The sequence below is a fragment of the Ammospiza caudacuta genome, chromosome 13 (assembly GCF_027887145.1).
Source record: "Ammospiza caudacuta isolate bAmmCau1 chromosome 13, bAmmCau1.pri, whole genome shotgun sequence".
NCBI lineage: Eukaryota > Metazoa > Chordata > Aves > Passeriformes > Passerellidae > Ammospiza > Ammospiza caudacuta.
Window position 1 is genome coordinate 15,760,549 of NC_080605.1, and position 18,830 is coordinate 15,779,378.

The 18,830-nt window shown below is 54.9% G+C and overlaps 2 protein-coding genes across 3 annotated transcripts; one reads left to right on the forward strand and one right to left on the reverse strand.

Annotated features, from left to right (window-relative positions):
• Positions 1-1,499: 1,499 nt before the first annotated feature.
• On the reverse strand, positions 1,500-8,480 carry HERPUD1 (homocysteine inducible ER protein with ubiquitin like domain 1). The gene is made up of 8 exons (XM_058813497.1): positions 8,318-8,480; positions 6,914-6,991; positions 6,754-6,828; positions 5,599-5,720; positions 5,024-5,146; positions 4,082-4,420; positions 3,125-3,230; positions 1,500-2,524 (listed from the first exon to the last, which is right to left on the reverse strand). The coding sequence occupies exons 1-8, from the start codon at positions 8,447-8,449 to the stop codon at positions 2,357-2,359; spliced, it is 1,143 nt and encodes a 380-aa protein (XP_058669480.1). The 5' UTR covers positions 8,450-8,480; the 3' UTR covers positions 1,500-2,356.
• Positions 8,481-12,075: 3,595 nt separating this feature from the next.
• On the forward strand, positions 12,076-17,300 carry PARD6A (par-6 family cell polarity regulator alpha). 2 transcript variants are annotated; one of them, XM_058813661.1, is made up of 3 exons: positions 12,076-12,212; positions 13,441-13,663; positions 16,406-17,300. In XM_058813661.1, exons 1-3 carry the CDS (start codon positions 12,150-12,152, stop codon positions 17,191-17,193), a joined length of 1,074 nt encoding a protein of 357 aa, XP_058669644.1. In that variant the 5' UTR covers positions 12,076-12,149; the 3' UTR covers positions 17,194-17,300. The 2 variants fall into 2 exon arrangements, with proteins under 2 accessions (XP_058669644.1, XP_058669645.1); XM_058813662.1 differs by having other exon boundaries at positions 16,409-17,300.
• The last annotated feature ends 1,530 nt before the right edge of the window (positions 17,301-18,830 follow it).

Genomic DNA, 18,830 nt, shown 5'->3' on the forward strand with positions numbered 1-18,830 from the left:
TTGCTCCCAGAGGCAGCCACTGCTCAGTGACAGGGTCAGGGCCGCCCCAAACCCCCAACTCCCCACAACAGCAGGCTGGCTCAGTCAGCAGTGCTTGGAACCCTCAGCCAGGCACTGTTCCCTCACAGCCCAGTGCTCCTGCCTGGGTGCACACCCCTGGCAGCTGCCTCTGCAGGATTACACAGGATTTACTTCCACATTTTGTGTCCCCTGCTGCAGTCACAGCCCTCCTCCACCCCAATGCATTCACAGAACCATTAAGGAAATCTCCTCTAAGGTCCAGGGACTCTCACTGCATCTCTGCAGCAGCATTAGCTACACTTCATTAGTTTTTCAACTAGGTTTAAATCCATCTGGCCTGCTCCTGGGAACAGCAAATGCTGAAAGACAACAGATGTTTTGCTGTCTCAAATAAATTTTCAGACTAGAGATTTCACAAGTAATCCAGCATTATGTGCTCATTGTCTTAACCATATCAAAACAGTTTATTTCTGGCAGCCAGGAATTGCTCTGTACTGCTCAAACTGAGCACAGCCTCAGTTGATTTAGGCACTGAGTGAGGGTTTGCTACACCCTGAGAGAGAAAAACCCACAAGCCACAAAGCACCCTTGATGTGGAGCACACCCAGTGCAGCAGCTCAGGTGAGAGCAGCAGCTGTGTCTAGGGTGGGGAATGGCTGTCACCCACCCTGTGCCAACCACAGGGACACAGACTGTGAGGGTGCAGAAGCCTGGGGATGCCTCTTTTTGGGGAAGTGCAGCACCAAACCATTATCCAGGCAAGAAAGAGTGGGCAGCTCCTCCAGGAACATCCTCAAAGGCTTATGCAGGATATATCTGGGGCAACAAAACTGACCTCCTCTCAAATTATTTCATTTTAAATATTTTACCACTGTTCTACCCATCCTCCAAGTCTCCAGCAAACTGAAGATATGGCAGAAAAACAAGCCTGGGAAAGAATTGGTCCAAATCAAAACCAGCACCAGGATTAAGTGGATTCCACAGGTAACACCAACAAACCAAGTCCAGCATCAGTCTGATTTGCCAGGGCAAGATCAAGCAATACCTGCTACAACTGCTGGTCCCAAGTGATGTGTGCTGGCCCTGCCCACACTCCTCACAGTGTCCTGCCAGGTGCAGGCAGCAGAGGACAAGAGTGACAAGTTCCAGAGGGGCAGCTGTTCCTAGAGAGCACATTTCAAGCCAAGTTAAACCTGAGCCAAGACTGGGCAGCAACTCCACCAAGAGTCTCAGGCAGGGTTCAAGGAGCCCAACTTCCCAAATATCTACAGAATTCCCCATTTCAAGATGTCCATGGCCTTTTTGTTACCAGCTTCTCATAAGCAAACAAACTCCAAACTATCCAAGGCACTTTACCTGCTGAAGAACACAGCTGGGCAAGGAAGTGAGTTCAGCACCTTTTCCCCTCACATCCCAATACCCTCATCACTTTTCAATAAAAAATAGGCAAGAACACACCCTGTGCTTTAGAGAATATATACAAATGTAGATATAAATGCCTCCAAGTTTTATTGCAATATCAGCCCTTACCCATATCAGAAATTAAAGGGAACACAATGAAATAATACAAGAGGAGTTGCACTGGAGTCAGAATGCAAAGTTGAATACAGGAATTAAACTGATTTAACTTTGCATCCAAAAGCAGTAAAGAAGTTTACATTTTGCATAAGTTTTTGCTAAATATATTTATACCTGAACACATTCTTCCCCCATGATCTGGCAGCAGGGCAGAGGAATTAAATCTTGAATTTAAATCATCTGAATTCAGCATCATGAAATTTAGTCTGCAACTCCACTGAGGTAATTGCTCATCCACATCATCTTACAGTCCTCCACTTTGTCCACCAAGGAGATTGCACAATATATTCTTCATAGGGAAATATTTACAAAGAAGAGTTAAAATATTGAAGCAAATTTAACAATAGATCTTTGCTAAAAATCTGCTAATGCATATCTAGCAATTTTTGAGATCCTACACTCAGTGTAATTAAAACAGCATTTGAAACATTCCAACAGGAATCACATTGCACAGAAGAAGCAATTTGCTTCCCGAACATTTTTGCACACCCACTCAGAGCCTGTGCCTTTAGTGCACAAGTCCACAACGCCAAGCCTCTACATAGGTACCTAATAATGCTATGGAACAGAGTTCTTTGGAATGAGGACAAGCATCCCAGTCCCTGGGCTGTAATGATGTAAGGCTCCCTGCAGCTTTATTTGCTCGCTCAGTGAAAGCCAGAGGAAGTGCCATTGCTTTCCATGCCTGCTCTGGAGTTGATGTCTGCTTCTCCCAGGTGTCCACTGCAGTTTCAGACAAGCAGATTTTGGTGACAAATCAGTTACGGGTCAGCCCAGGCCCTTCTGGAAGGAGGGAGGCAAAGAAAGTCTTGAAGAAAACCCACACGGTGCCCACAAGTGAAGGGCTGGCCTGCTGCAGCTCTTGGAAAGCCTGTCCCTCATCAGGAGGTGCCTCAGACTCATTTGTTCTGCCCCCATTCTCCCCCTGTCAAAAAAAAAGGATATTTAGTAAAGAAGAATTTCAGAAATACATTAGAAAAATCTGTCATCAAACTGTGGTTTTGTTGCCAAAAATGCCATTGTTTAAATATAAAAGTTTTCAAGTTTTCAAGATACAAAGTCAAAAGCCCAAGCTGCACATGGCCACTACAGATTACCTCACACTGGTGTCCAGGAGCACTGTCCAGGACAACCATCAAGCACCAGATCAGGTGAATTATGTATTTACAGCTAATTAACTTTAATTGACATCAGAACTGTCAGCTTGAAATGAAAGACTCAAGCTGCTTATAGACAAAAATCCTACAGAGGTGTAGCCTGAGCCCTGCCCTCAGTTACAACCTGTAACAGACCACTTCCCACTACAACCTCCTAAAGGACAGAAGCAGCTAAAAGATCACCAAAATATTTCAGGTTAACTAATGAATTTACTACAGGAGACTCAGGTGACAATTATTCTCCATACTGTCTTACAGAAGTTTCAAGAAAAGATTTTTTTCTACTACAAATTTTTCCACTACAATTATTAAACCAAAAGCAAAAACTTCCCAGGGTTTCATGGTTTAAAAATACAGCAAGACAATACCTGAAAATTATTGTTCTGGTCCTGGTTTAGAGCAGCTTGAGGAGGAACATTGCCTGGGAAGGGCTGAACTGGTCTTCGTCTAAATGGGAACCGTCCAGCATGGTGCCTGGGAAAAGCAACAAATTAATTAATTAATTAATGCTATTTCAACATTACTCATCCTGTTACTCAACAGCTGCACATTTGACTGCTCAGTGCTGCTGGCAACCACCAACAGTAAAATTTAAGGACTTTCAGTGGAACAATGAACCTTCAACTCTTCAAGTCAACATAGATGTTGGAAAAGCTGCTCCACTTTTAACTCCTAGACCTACAATTCAGACACCTACATCATTTGTTCCACAGGTAATCCAAGAATTTAAGAGGCCAGATTCTTTTTCTCAGATAAGACATCCCAAGCACAGCAGCTGAGGGTGCATTATGTCTGTGTTTTTATCCTAATTATACTCCCCCACACAGAGAGCATCAAAGGCAGTTGAAGACACTCCACTCAGTTCAGCTTGGTCTGTTCTCCAGAGGGACAACCAGCAGAAGAACTGCATGGATGCATGACTGAACAGCAAGTGTGAAACCCCTTCCCAGACTTCAACCACTAATTCCCCAACAAGAAATTGTAATTTCCCACACTGAACCTAGAGGTTTGCCTGCTCCATGCTGCTGAGTTGCTGGAGCTTAACAGGGGCTACTTTGGTTTCAAGTAGTTTTCTGAAATAGAAAGACAGTTGCACCAGAAACTGCAAAACCCCAGTGAGATCAGCCACATTCTTAATTTAATCCAGATATAGGCTTAATTATCATTTTTCTAAATACTGAGTTATACCAGGATACAGAGGAGCAGTTTGCCCTTTCCAGGTCCAAGAGTCCTATGAAGCTCAACCACCAGGAAGCTCCCTGGGCACAGAACTCAGTACTTCAGTGAAACCCTTCTGAACAGCAAACATTAACACATCCACTTACAGATACATCAGAACAGTGCCACCCATGACGAGGAGGAGTCTGCTGATGCTGGAGTAGAAATAGACCATGTTGACAAAAACATATAACAGTGTTGCTGAGTAGAGCCAGTCCAACCAGTCTCGATTGCCACCCTCCTCATCTTCCTCCACGAGGGGCCCCCCTTGGGCATTCATCCTCAAGTTCTGGTCAGCCACTGCATTAACCTGAGCAGCAACATTCTGGTTTCCAGGCTGGTTTTGGGCAGGAAATGGGTCTGGGAGAGGAGCTGGAGGTGTCACTGGTATCTCCTGAGAATGCCGTGCATGGGATGGGTCAGCAGATGCAGCAGAGGAAGCCAAGCTGGAAGCAGAGAACAAAGTACAGAATGAGGCTCAGCCAAACCCTCTCACTCCACCCAGGGCCTGTGTGTGAAAGTCTGTCCATCTTTAGCAATAGAGTCAGACCACATGCAAGTAGAAAGCATTTAGAGGCTAGAGAAGCATTATAAACAAGTTTTAGTTCTACCCATAACAATTGTATAGTGACTTCAACAAATCAAACCAGGCACCCTCCCCTTTATCAACAGTAATGTCAATACTTCACAAAAACAATTTAGAGCAATCTGCAGGTAGTCTAAAAGCCTACAGCTTGACCTATCACTGATGTCCAGTCAATGCTGTAGGCACTTTGAGCAGTCAAAAAAAAAGAACAAAGGCTCCTCAGCAGGATCAGATTTACTCCAGAGCCACCTGCCCTCCCAGTGAAGAGTCAGGCAATGGACAAGATTCAGAACCACTGGCCTGAAGAGCAGCAGAGTCAGGGGTGCAACCCCATAACATTCAGCACAAGTTATGGTGAAAAAGTCTCCAAGCACCATCAAAAGAGGAAGAATGGCCAGGAGCTCTCAAATTTCTTGTGTTACAGTTTCTGCTTTCTACTGGCAGCTTAGAATAGAGCACTTACTATTGCATGTAGTACTGTCTTGCATAAATCTGCTGGAGCCAGGACATCTGAAGCATGCTGTAGGTTGTGTAAGCAGAGAAGCCAGGAGCCACACTCTGGAAGGGATGCTGAGTTGTTTCCAGCCTTGATCAAAATTTGAACACATTCATTAGCAAACACAGGGCTAACAGCAAAAGCAATTTATTACAGAACAATGTAAATAGTTTCTGCCATTTTCTGCACCCAAATACAAAATTAATTCTTCCTTCTAGACATGTCTTTACCCACATGGACAAAGGAAAGACTTTTCTTCCTAATTAACAGAGCAGTGCACTTTCCTTTAGAGGCCACATCCTTGGAAGTGTTCCAGGCCAGGTTGGACAGAGCAACCTGATCCAGTGGAAGGTGTCCCTCATGGCAGAGGGTTGGATTAGATGGCCTTTAAAGGTTCCTTCCAATCCAAATTATTGTATGTCTACTAAAGCTTTTATATAAAGCCTCATCATATGTGGCCCATGTTCTATGGACTCATGACAGTATATGTGGCCTCCAACACAAACACAACATCTTAAAAATGTACATAAACTTATATTTACCCATTACTGGCTTCTGCTGATGACTGGACACCTGAAGAGCTCCTCGACCTTGCACCATTTGAGGAAGACACATTTGATTCCTGCCTGGATTCTGATGGTGACTTGGGCTGATCAGCTTTAACCTACAGACAGCAGGGCAGCCAGTGAGGTTTTCTCAGGACATCACACACACTTTGTGCAAAAAGGCTGCACCCCACAAAGTATGCCCTCATTTTAACACCTGTTCCTGCACAGCACCTCTCAGTGCTGCCCTTGCCCTTGGGCACCACACCACAAGCACCTCTATCAGTATTTTAAACCTCCTGGAACCAAATTACTGGGATGCAAAACTGATTTGATGCTACTCCTCACTTTCACAAGATCTACACTGTATTTGTTACTTCTTATACATGCATTGTGTCCAACTGGTTATAAAAATATACAACACAAAACACTTTGGCTTTTTCCTATGGCAAATTTGTACTGCTTGCACAAACTGCTGCACCCAGTTTGGGAGCTGTCCTGTGGTGATATATCTGACACCCAGCCAAAGCTGGCTGACATCCAGCAACCAGCAGGCATGGGTAGGGTTAGCTCACAGTGCTCTTAATGGGCAACAGGAACACAGCTCTAGAAACCTTTGCCCAGCCACTTTAAAGAAAAAAAAATGGGTTTTGGCCATTTGTACTTGAGAGCAGTCCGGACTGAGCTCAAGCAGTAAGGCTGAGCCTGCAGAGAGGAAGCCAGAGATGAGTCATTAATGGGAGTTGAAGTGTCTGCAGTTCTCAGCCTTCTTCCCTCCCCACACACATCACCACCACTTCCTTCTACTTCTGACCACAAGCTCAGTCTGTCCAAGTATGCATGGGACACAGCAAATCAAACTATTTAATAAAACTGAATCTGCCAGAAGGCATTTCTGCTCTGAGCAGCACATCACAACTAGATCTTTCTTAACAGACACCACAAGAATCTTTACTGATGAACTGCAGAGGCAATATTTTTCCTCAGCTTAATCCAAATACATTCTCACATTCCCAAATAAATTATCACAAAGTAATACTGCCATTGCACTAATAGGGAAAAGGGAACTGCAATAAAAGGGAACTTAAAATGGTCATCCAACACTTCTTGTTTTCAGTTACAAGCCCAAGATTCAGAGTTAAGTTTAATTACCTCTGATTTGGTTCCTTGCATATTTGCAGGAGTCTTGAAGTTGTATACCAAATGAAGAGCATGCAGCTCCCCATGCTGAAATATAAGAGAAGATCCATTAAAAAAATAAATCCCTTCTCTGGAAATATTTCAGAACATCATAAAAGATACTTTTTTATACCTTTGGCAACAATTCTCCCAGACAGTGGTGATCAAGCAGCAGCTTCCCAGAATAAATCAGCTTTTGGTCCTCTTCAGGCTTTGAAGAAGGAAAACAAGGAATAGGATTACTCGCTCGGCCAAGCATTAACCAACACAGCTTAGAGCTGGTGGAGAAAGGCACAGAGCTTGGAGCATCCCCACATACCAAGGTGCACATCTAAATTCAGCTGAAATTATGAGCACAACTGAATGCCCAAGTGGGATATTATCGAGGTGCAAGCCTGCATAAGAACCCAAAGTCCCTTGGGCAAAGAATTTGGTTATGTGTTATATCTTTCACAATTCTAACAAAAACATTTGTATTTCTTAAAAACAGAAGTTTGGAGTTCCATCTAATCTGATCAGCACCAGAGGTGGCATCAAGGCAATCTGTTACACCCCATCCAACGGGACCCAGCTGCTCTTTATTAGGAGCTTTATCAGTGGAACTCATGGAGCCTGTTCCTGGCTAATCACCACACTGCCAGGGAAAGCATGGCAAAGCACAGGAATCAGACCCGGCACCAAGCAACTAGTGACAGGACAAGGGGAAACAGTATTAAGTTTGCAGGGCAGACTCCAGTTGGATATTAAGGAAAATTTCTTCACTGAAGGAATGGCTAAACATCAAAATGGGCTACCTTGGGAAATGGAGTCACTATCCCTAGAACTCTTGAAAAAATGAGTATAGACATGTCATATATCTAGATATAGATATAGCCACACTATATCTAAGTGTGGTTTAGATAGCGTGACATTTGCTCAAGGTTGAACTTGGAGATCTCTCCCAAGTTTATCGGCTCTGCGAAGGCCACGCACCGTCCCTTGGGAGCAGCGGGGCTGGGAGAGCAGCTGCTGCTGCAGCGCTCCCGTGTCCCGGGGGCAGGCACACACCGGGATCCCAGCCCCTCACAGCTCCCGTGTCCCGGGGGCAGGCACACACCGGCACTGCAGCCCCACATAGCTCCCGTGTCCCGGCAGACACCGGCATCCCAGCCCCTCACAGCCCCGTGCCCCAGGTAGGGCTCTGCCCACCCAGCTGGGTGCGGTACCCGGGCTCGGCTGCGGTGCCGCGGGCTCTGCCGTCCTCGCACACCTGCGGGCCGCGCCGTGCCGAGAGGCCCGTTGGTTAATCATTAACCACGACCGGCCACAAACCTGTCCCGAAATAGCCCAAGCGCGCCCCAAGCGCGGCTGACGCAACCGGGACCAAGACACCCCGGGAGGGGGATGGGGGGAGGAAGCAGGTACCGGTCTCGGAGCCCCGCGGCAGCTGCCGCCGCTGCCCCGCGGGGAGCAGCCAGCCAGCCCGCACTACCCACCCAGCCGGGCTGCGCGCAGGGACCCCCGACGGGGCTGCGGCAAGAGCGGACTACGCACTCACCGGCGCGTCGGGCAGGAGGCGGCGCAGCTCGGTCTTGAGGCGGCGCACGGTCCAGGCAGGCTTGGCGCTGAGGCGGAGGTCGCGGTGCCGCTGCGCGGGGCTCCGGACCAGCAGCGACAGCGGCTCCTCCATGGCGGGCGCGGGGCGGGCGGTGATTGCAAAACCTCCCCGGCCAGATCTTTATAGGGGCCCGCCCCGCCGCAGGGCCGCGGTGGCTGCGGCTGATTGGCCGTGATGCGGGCGGGGGCGGGGGCTGCCACGTGGGCCAATGGGCCGGAGCCTCGCGTGCAGCGCCGTGAGGATACGGAGGCGCTGATTGGGTGGTGCCGGGTTAGGGGCGGGGCTATGCTGTCACCACAACGACCGTGAGCCGCCCCGCCCTGCCCGGACCCTGAGGGGCGGAGGCCATGGCTGGGCCGCTGCCGCTCTCCTCCGTCCCTCAGCCACATCAACACCGGCACCAACGCCGCTCTTAGCGATCCCTTGCTTCGCCTTCCCTCTCCCCTCGCCCGCTGGAGCAGCACAGCTCTGTGGAGCCCCGTATGTGCTGCATCCACAGCCTGATCCGGGTGAAACATCCCCTTTTTCCCTATGGTTATTTTACCCGATCTGTGTAGCTACCTCAGCCGGTTTTTACCTCAGCCCTCCGCTGCGGCCTTTGTGGGTACACGACAAACCATATTTCTGGCTGGAGCCAAAAGAAGTGTGCAGAGGTGCTGGGGAAAGTTAATAATTAATGACATTTTACTAAAAAAAAAATAATCAAAAAGTCATAAAAACGTGGACCAGCAGCTTCTGAGCGCTCCTCCTCTTGCCCATCTTCCCGTAAAAAGCCCGTGGTAATGATCCCGGTGCACCAGGAGGGGGTTTTCGCGTCCTTCCAAACAAAGCTGTAGGAACGTCGGGTTTATCTCGGCACCAGGTATTTACTGTGCGTGCTTCAGGAGCTGCTCCTTGGTGTTCCTTGGCAGCCAGACCTGTTGCCCAAAGGCACGGATGAGTGTGCAGCCAAGAGGAGATTTTGCAAGCAGGAAAGTCGCTCTGCCACGGGGATGCATCACCCCGCGGCTCCCGGGTCAGAGCCGAGCCGGGGGCAGCGCTGCCCTGGGAGCGACAGCACAAAATCATGAAGAACTGAGCTGAGCCTGGCTCTGGCCGGGTGAAGCCCCCGCAGCTGCCTGGGTAGGTCCGTGTGAGGTTGGAGAGTTCCATCAGAGCCCATTCCCCTCTCGTATCCACCCCACAACAAGGATGAGGTTGCGCTCCTGCCTGCTCTGCCCTTGCTGTCCCTGCGAGGGCTCAATGCCCAGGTGGGCTTTGCCTCCCTTACTCCTGCTCTGTGTCCCACCAGCCCAAGGGACACGGCCAGAGCTGTTTGCTGCTCTTGCTCCATCAGCACAGATCGTCATCCCCATCCCTCGGCTCCTGCTGACAAACGCAGTGTCCAGGGCCACCCTTGCCATTGCCAAAGTCAAGGTGACTTTGCTGCTCGCTTGGCTGCAGCCTTTGTTCAGAGCACCAAGCGAGTTCCCCTGGGTGGCAGGGCCAGGGTAAGGCTGTGCAGGTGTTGGAGTGAAACCAGGATCCGGCGCTCTGTGTGTTTTATCTGGGACTCCCTGTGCTGTTGCTGGCCCGTGGAGCAGCTGTGCAGCTGTAGCCACAGCGCTGATCCTGCCTCGAGCTCAGGCTCCTGTGCTCCTCCTTCATCACAGACAAGAGGGGCAGAACTCAGCTGGGCTGCTTTCTGCCCATTCCATGTCTGAGCCATTGCTGGGGAAAATGTCTGCTCACTGGACAAACCCACCTAAATCCAGCATTGACCTGGCTTGGAGCAGGGGCTGGAGGAACAACCTCCTGAGGCACCTGAGTGCTGAACCTCAGCACCCCTCCATGTCTGGGAGTGCTGGACCCACCAGAGAGCCAGGCCCTCGCTGCCCTCACCCACAGCAGCCAAGAACTGGTGGAGCTGGAGTCAGGGACACATCTGGACACCAGGTAGCACATGCTCCAGTTCCAGAGGCTGATTCAGAGCTCCTGGGACTGAGGCAAAACAAACACTTGCCCTGATAGTGTCTGCTTAGCTTAGCTCACTCTGTGGCAGCAGATAAGGGGCCACAGCACAAACCAGAAGGTGTGACCAGCACATCACCCCACTGTCCTGCTGAACAATTAACTCAAATTTACCAAAATTGGAGATGAAGGGCTGCAAGCTGCTTTTGTCACCTGCGTAAATATTAACCACAGAGTAAATCAGGATTATCTCTCTGAACTTAACACAATTACTCTGTTAAAAAAAAAAAAACACACAAACAAAACAACAAAGTAAACTGGGGGGGCTGAGTGGGTATTGCTGATGAGTTTACGGCTCTGTTTGTGGTCAGGCTGGTTTTCATGGCATGGCAATCTCCTGGCACAGCAGGAACAGCCGGAGGAGAATTTGCCAGCACATGAGGAGATGCCCCATGGTCTCACAGCCTGGTGTGCTCCTTTGCTCACCCAGGCACAGTGACATAAGGGACAAGCCTGAGAGCAGCTAACATGGGCCTGGTGCTGTAGGGATGCCGGGGTGTGATGCAATTTTGTCCTGACCAGGAGTTGCTCCCTGGGCCAGGACAGGGCAAGGATCAAAGGGCAGCAGAATCCAGACAAGCCAAGCTGATTGTCTGGGCTTGGTTCGATATGCTTATTCTGTCAGAAGCACTGTGCTCGTTGGGTGTCTGGCTTTAAAAACTGTTTCATGGTGTTATAGCCCCTTTGGGTCCAAAATTCCTCAGAGTCCATGAGCAAGAGTCTGTTTTTGTTCAGGCTCTGGGGCTGGTGACCCTGGTGCTGGCAGGAGGGAGCTCACAGTGTGCTCTGGCATCGCTGGCAGAGCTGCACTGCAGTGGGGTCTGTAGGGAGGGGGTTCTGTGGCTGTCCCTGAGCATTTCTGTGCCCGAGCAGAGCCAGTTCTGCCAGAGACATCCCACGGGCATCACCTGTGGGCACAGCCTGGCAGCACAGAGGAGATGTGCTGTGCCTGCACATCCTGGCAGCCTGGTGTGGGACAGGCACGGTGAGGCTTTGCAGCACACCCGGTGAACTCGGTCAGGGTCCCTCCCCTCGCTCAGCTGTTCCACTGCTCACTAAGGCAAATCATCCCCAAAACAATGAACGTTCCCTGGCCCATGCTGCTCTGGAGCAGCATGAAACTTCCCTGTCAGACAAGGGAGAAAAGCCAGAACGAGCCAGGAGGTGGGGAATGAGGGACACAGCTGGAAAACATCCCCTGCTACCAGGGTTGCCTGTGCCAAAGGCCACCAAACCTGTGGCATGGGAAACCCTTGCCAGCCTGGAGGAATGCAGGGATATTCCCGGGCGGGGCCGAGGCTTCCACCGGTGACACTCGCGGGATTCCGTGCGGATGCTGGCCGCCTGCCGGAGCTCGGTGTCCCCAGAGAGGGGCCGCTGTTGTGTTTAATGTGTCGCTAATGATGTTCCTGACTGCCCGAGGTTAGCGGCGCGGTGCCGGTGCCGTCCCGGCGCGGCGGCGGCCGGACGGGGAGCGGAGCCGTGCCCGGGTAGACGGGCACGGAGGGGATGGGGATGGAGCCGGGCTTGGGAACGGGGATGAGGACGGGGATGAGGATGGGGGTCCTGCCGGTCCCGTCCCCACCCCCGTTTCCACGGCGACGTTGTCAGCAGCCGTCCGGCCCCGCCCCCCGCCCCGCCTGGGCCAATGGCGCGGCGGCGCCGGGCCTGCCCGCCGGTGACGTCATGGCCGGTGAAAATCCCCCGTGGCCGCGGGAGCGGCGGTGGCGGCGCGGCCCCGCGGCCCGGCCCGGCCCGCACCATGGCCAAGCACCACCGCACGCCGGCGCGCTCCGCCGAGCCCGTCATCGAGGTCAAGAGCAAGGTAAGCGCCCGCCGGGGACGGCGCCGGGGATGCCGATGCCGATGCCCGCGCCGGTTCCGCCGGGTCACGACCGAGCGCGTCGCCCCCGCGTCGGGCGGCACACGTGGGGTGGCACCGCGCACCGGGGAGCGGCGCTGGAGCCAGGCCGACCGGGCTCTCCGCTCCCCGCGCTGCGGCGGCGCTGCCCGGAGCCTCCCCGAGCGCAGCCCGGCCCGGCGGCCGCGGCGTCCCGCCACCGTGGGCTCTGCCGGGCCGCGAGCTCGCTCGGTGCGGCCGTGGGAACGCCGTGGAGGAGCGTTCGCCAGATGCGCAGGGCGCCGGTGCGCCGTTCCGGCGGCCCCGGTGTGCGGGGTGGCCCCGGCGGTGCGGGGGTGCGGGGTGCGCGGTCACCCCGACGACACACCTCGCCCAGATGTGCACTCACCCAGATGTGCGTGCTCGGCAAGGCAGGCTCATCCCCGGCTGTGCCATCACCCAGATGCGCGCCCCCAGCAAGGGACGAGCCCCTGTCGCGCATCCAGATGTGCACACCTGCATCACTGTGCGCTCGCCCGGCTGTGGTCTCCCGCAGACGTGTCTGCTCACCCAGATATGCGCTCACCTGGCACACCCTTGCCCAGATGTGTGCGGTCACCCAGACATGCACCATGGTCCACCTGTGCCCATCCACCCATCCCTGTGCTCACCCAGCTGCGTGCACTCCCTTTCTGCACCCTTATCCAGCTGTGCACCCTTATCCAGCTGTGCACTGCCTGCTCGGGACCCCCGGCAGGGTGCAGGGTGCCCTCCCTCCCAGGACGTGGTGGCACCGCCTGCCCCGACAGCTGGGGTGTGACCCCCGCGGGCAGCGCGATCCTCGCAGCGCTCCTCAGCCTGTTCTTAATTGGCTTCCCGTTCGTCGTGACGGAAGGAGGCATTAATTAGCGCTGTTGCTCACCAGGTGCTACGGCAGCGCCCGTGTCGCAGGGAAGGGCTCCCGGCAGCGCGGGGTCTGCCACGGCTGGTGGTACGGCCAGAGGGCCCTTCCTCCACCGCGGGGCCGTCTCTGCCCCATCACTTCAGCGTTTGGGCACAAAAACTGCTTCCCTCCTCTTACTTTGTTCTTGGGACGGGCTCTCCTGACCGGCTCTGCCTGCCCCGGGGCAGCTCTGTGCGGTGCCCTGCCTGCATCGGGGCCAGCCCTGCCCAAAGTCACCCTCTTCCTCCTCTTCCTCGTCCTCCCCTGCAGTTCGACGCTGAATTTCGCCGCTTTGCCATGAAGCGCTCCAGCGCCGGCAGCTTCCAGGACTTCTACCAGCTGCTGCAGACAGTGCACCAGATCCCGCGGGTGGATGTGCTCCTGGGCTACACCGACATCCACGGGGACCTCCTGCCCATCAACAACGACGACAACTACCACAAAGCCCTGTCCTCTGCCAACCCCCTCCTCAGGGTCATCATCCAGAAGAAGGGTAAGCGGGGCACTGGATGTGTCCTCCTACCAAGAGAGATGAGCCACAACCTGCAGTACTGCTGGTTCCACCTTTGGGCTGTGCCAGCAGGGCCTGGCTGCTCACACACCCTCCAGCCACTGCTTTGGTAGATGGATGTGGAGATGGTGGCACTGAGAGGCTGCCAGAACCCTGCCAGGGCTCTCCCTGGCAGCCCAGGGCACCTGCCTCAGCCCATCCCCATGCGACCTGGTGAGCAAAGGCAGATCCTTGCAATTCACCCCTTTGAAGTTGTGTTTTCCAGCCAAGCCCGCGTGGGCTCCCAGATAACACCTGTATAGCTCCTGTGAGTGCTGTGCCAGCAGCCCCATCCAGCTTCCTGCCCTGAGGAGGCAGCAGCCATCATTTTGGCAGAGCTCTCAGGGTGCCAGGTGCTGCTGGATTTCTGGTGTTGGGAAGAGGCTTGGTGCCTCTCTGGCAGACCACGGGCTTGCCCTTACCTTAGTGGCACATTCCCAAAGAATCACTTCCTTGCACAGGTACACCTGATAGCATCCTGATAGCAGAGTCGTGGTGAAGATGAAAGCCTCCAAGTGATAAATACTCCAAGTATTTCTCCTGTTTTCAGGGAAAACAAGCCCGTCCCCTTCCACTCAGTTTAGCAGCACCGAGGTTTTCTCTTTCACAGCACCATCAGTCAGCAGTTCACAGAGCCAGAGCCTGACCCAGAGCCACAGGGTCAGCACAGCATCCTGAGTGAGTCTGTGTTTCCAGCTCAGGTTAGCGGTATGAAGTCTCTGAGTGAGAGGTGATGCTGGTGGCCAGCCCTGGCTGCTGTGTCAGTTTTCCTGGGCTTTTGCATCAGGGTGCTGTGGGATGCCCTGGACATGTGTTTCCCCTGTGGCTGCATGGTGTGGGGGCTGGCAGCAGTGATCCAGGCTGCTGGAGCTCATGGTGCACTCAGGGGCTGTCACTGCCAGCACTGAACCATCCCCTGCTCCTGGCCCAATGCTGGGACCCAGGCTGTGACATGGAGAGCCCGTGCAGGGGTGGGTGTGCAAGGCTGCAGTGGGACCATCACTCCTGCTCCCAAGAGCCATCCCATGAGCTGCTGGAGAAGCCTGTGAGGACCCAGCTGACTGTGCCAAGACACACAGTGTGCAGAGGGAGCAGGCAGAGCCTGGCTCCATGGCCAGGCAGGCAGCACCAGGGAGCCCCAGCACCCAGCTGTGCCCGCAGGAAAGGGGCCTTGGGGCTGCCAGCACCGCAGGGAGGTGAGCAGAGAGGCCAGGAGCAAGTCCTGGGTGAATCACAGCTAATTCAAAATGGATCCAGGTCATCCCAAGGCTGGGCTGTCGTTGAACCGGTCTGGGTCGCTGAGGAATGTGGCTGCAGAGCCTCTCACCCTGCCGGGTGCCGGGAGCTGTGCACACACACACACCACACACAGGTGTGCTCCTGGCAGTGGGCTCTGCAGCAGCCAGTCCTGCCACAGCAGGGCAAAAGCAGAGGCTGCACCTGGGCTCCCCTCTGTGCCATCACCCCGTTGGGTGAGGGCATCCCTGCAGGGCAGCCTGGCTGGGACAGTGGTGCTGCCCCTCCTTGCCTGGGCCAAGGCTCGTGGGAAGGGCAGGGGAAAGTGTGGGACATTGCCAGGGCCACCATGGGGCTCATCCTTGGTGTGCTGGACCTGCCTGGCCCCGCCACTCTGCGCCCCTTGGAGAGGAGCTGAGTGCTGAAATAGCTGTGGGAAAGCCTCCGCCACCCTTCCCCGAGCTAAAAATATGCCAAGGCTGTGTGTGCAGGGAGATATTTATAAACCAGGAGCCCTGGCAGGCTGGCTTGGCTAGGGAGAAATCCCATGTCCCCTGGGCTTGGGGACATCCCTGGCAGCCCTGCAGCTGCAGCAGTGTCCAGGTGCTGGTTGGGGACACTGTGTGGAATGTGCTGACCATGGAGCATCCAGATGTGGGCTCCCCCATGGAAAGAGATGGGGAGAAACCAGAGAGGAACCAGGGGCTACTCCCCAGCACCTGGTGGATGAGGCCAAGAGGGATGGGTTGGAGCTGGGCCCCACAGAGCAGCCCCAGGCCACAGTCCAGAAGGACAGAGTCTAACCCTGTATGAAGGTGCCTGATGGTGGAGTAAGGGACGTGGGCACAAATCACAGTCTGGGATATTCAGGGGCTCTCAGGATGCTGCAGCCCTGGGATGAATTTCCCAGAGATGGGGAGTCTCTGTCCTTGGGAATGGCAGAGTTCTGCAGGACACAGTGGTGGCTATCATCAACCCACGCCAGCAATAGCCCTGCTCTGGTGGGGCTGAGGACTCTGATGCTGTCTCCTGGGCTTGGACTCACCCTAAGGGAGTTCGTTGCCACCACAGCATACTTATATGGGGGAATCCTCTCTCCCCAAACCCAAACTGGGGCATGGCTGCAGCTCCCAGGCCATCAGAGCTGGCAGCTCTAGTGTTAAACTGCAGAGTTTGGCTTAAAGTGTGATTAAGGCTGAATCACTGCCTCGATCCCACTAATCCTGGCCTGTGTGCCTGTGTACGCTGGGTAATCCCAGGAGATGGGCCCCAGCAGAGACAGGCTGCAGGGAGAGCCAGGCTGGTGATGCAGGGAGGAAAAGGCAGTGAGAGCTGTGAGCAGGGCCCTCGTGCTGAGCACTGCCCCAGCACCTGGGGCCAAGGGCAGGTGCTCACACCCCCGGCAGCCACAGCAGCGCCTGACCCGTGTCCTCCCTCCCTTCCCTACAGCAGAGTCTGACGCCAGCGTCTTCGCCTCCAACTCCCTGCAGCGGAAGAAGAAGGGGCTGCTGCGGCCAGCGCACTACCGGGCCAAGCCTCACCTGCTGATCGGGATGCCCCAGGACTTCCGCCAGATCTCCTCCATCATCGACGTGGACATCCTGCCCGAGACGCACCGGCGCGTGCGGCTGCACAAGCACGGCTCCGACAAACCGCTGGGCTTCTACATCCGCGACGGCGTCAGCGTGCGCGTGGCCCCGCAGGGCGTCGAGAAGGTGCCCGGCATCTTCATCTCCCGCCTGGTGAAGGGCGGCCTGGCCGAGAGCACGGGGCTGCTGGCGGTCAGCGACGAGATCCTGGAGGTGAACGGCATCGACGTGGCCGGCAAGTCGCTGGACCAGGTGACGGACATGATGGTGGCCAACAGCCACAACCTGATCATCACCGTCAAGCCGGCCAACCAGCGCAATAACGTCATCCGCAGCAGCAAGGCCTCGGGCAGCTCCGGCGTGTCCACGGACAGCACCCCCAGCCAGCAGACCCCCAGCCCGGCCTCGCAGTACCTGAGCAACTACAGCACGGCCGAGAGTGACGAGGAGGGAGACCTGGTCATCGAGAGCGACAGCGCCTCGCACTACATCCCCGGGGGCTGCCCCAACGGGGGCCCCGCCGACGGAGCCCTGCGGAGGAGCCTGTCCCCACACAGCTCACGGGGCTCCCTGCAGTCCCTGGGCAGCCACGACGGCAGCCCTGGCAGGGGCAGCGCACGAGAGGATGGCACCCTCCTCACCCTATAGCCACAGGGGCCCGTGATGGGTTTCTGCTGATCTGGATGTGGACACCAGGGTGATGATGTGGCCAGCGGGCAGGGGTGGAGAGGGGCTGCCCTCTGCCTGCTTCCACCCCCTGTGACCCCAGGAGCCCCACTGTGGGACCCACTCGAGCTGGGCGCTGCCCCTCTGAGTGCCCTTGCCTCCTCTTCCAAGCAAGCAGGGGTTTTTAATTGTTTTATTGAAATATGCATCATTAATATATTGCAATGGACAGTAAAACTTTTTCTAGAAAGCACCGTGCTTGTCCCTGGTTGATGTCACTGCAGGGAGGAGGGGGACAGTGGGTGGGTTCCCCAGCCCTGTGCATGGAAGGCAGTGCCTGGGGCTGTGGCCTTGACCTTTGCTGCTGTGCTGGGTGACCCCACTGAGACTCATTGTGCCTGTTCCAGGACACATGTCCAGGCTGTTTTGGGCAGCTGATGGCCAGATGCAGTCAGCCTTGCTTGGTCCCCCCATTCCCACCTTGTCCCTGCTGCAGGGCCCTGATAATGCAGGGGACACCTGGTCTGGCAGCAGCACCTTGGCTGTCACTCGGCCCTGCTAAGGCTGCTGGGGACAGTGCAGCCCCATCCTCCTCCTTCAGCCCCAAGCTCAGGGCAGGGGGGTCCACACCTGCCCCTGCTGCTCTGCTGGAGCTCCCAGCACCCTCAGTCCCTCTCCCAAAAGTGCCAAGCTGATGGTGGCACTCACTGGTGCCAAGGGCCTGTGGTGGGACTGGCAAGGAGGAAGCCCTGCAGCTCTCGGGGTCTGAAAAGCCAGCACCAACTCTGTTCAGAGCCTGAGGCCAGGGCAGGCTGGGAGTGCAGCAAGGGCTGAGGACACTCATGGCACACAGCCAGGGCCCAGACAGAGCAGAGGCAGATCTGGCAGCAGGGCTGGTTAGCCCAGGCTGGTTTGGGGCAGGGAGGTGCCCAGGGGCTGTGCCCATGGGCCCCAGCCACTCTCACCCAGCCGGCTCAGCCTGGCTGGGGTTTGCCCTGAGGTGGCCCCAGGGGCACATGAGGTGATTTTCCAGTTGGCATCTCACCTCCTCCAGCCCTCGAGTGCCAAAATATTCCCCACCCCTTGGCAGCAGCGTCAGCCCTGACATCCCAGGGCACTGCAGTGTGCCAGGTGGCACAGGCATAGGATACTCCACAATATCCCCACCCCACAAAATCCTGCCCAGGATGGAGCAACCCCTGCAAAAAGGCTTGGAAAATCCACACGCTGCTTGGAAAATCCACACACAGTAGCAAATCCACCCTGTGTAGCAAATGGAGATGGAGCAACAGCACAAGCTGCAAGAAGGAAAAACCTGATGGGATTTCAGGGGAAAGTGTTCCCCCTGAGGGCAGCACTGTCTGCAGACAGAGCCCCAGCAAGGTGAAGGGGGCAAGCCCCCCTTGGACATTCTCCAAATTCAGCTGGATGTGGCTCCAAGCTGTGGCACCGTGCCTCTGCTGAGCAGGAGATGCACCAAGTCCTCCTGCCATCCCTCACAGCTTCTTTGCTTCATGCAGCAAATCCCTGCAAAGGTCTGCAAGGTTCCTGCATGGCATCTGAGGGTAAGGCAGCAGAGAGCTCACCTGTGTGATGGCACCTTCCAGCCCTGTCCTGCC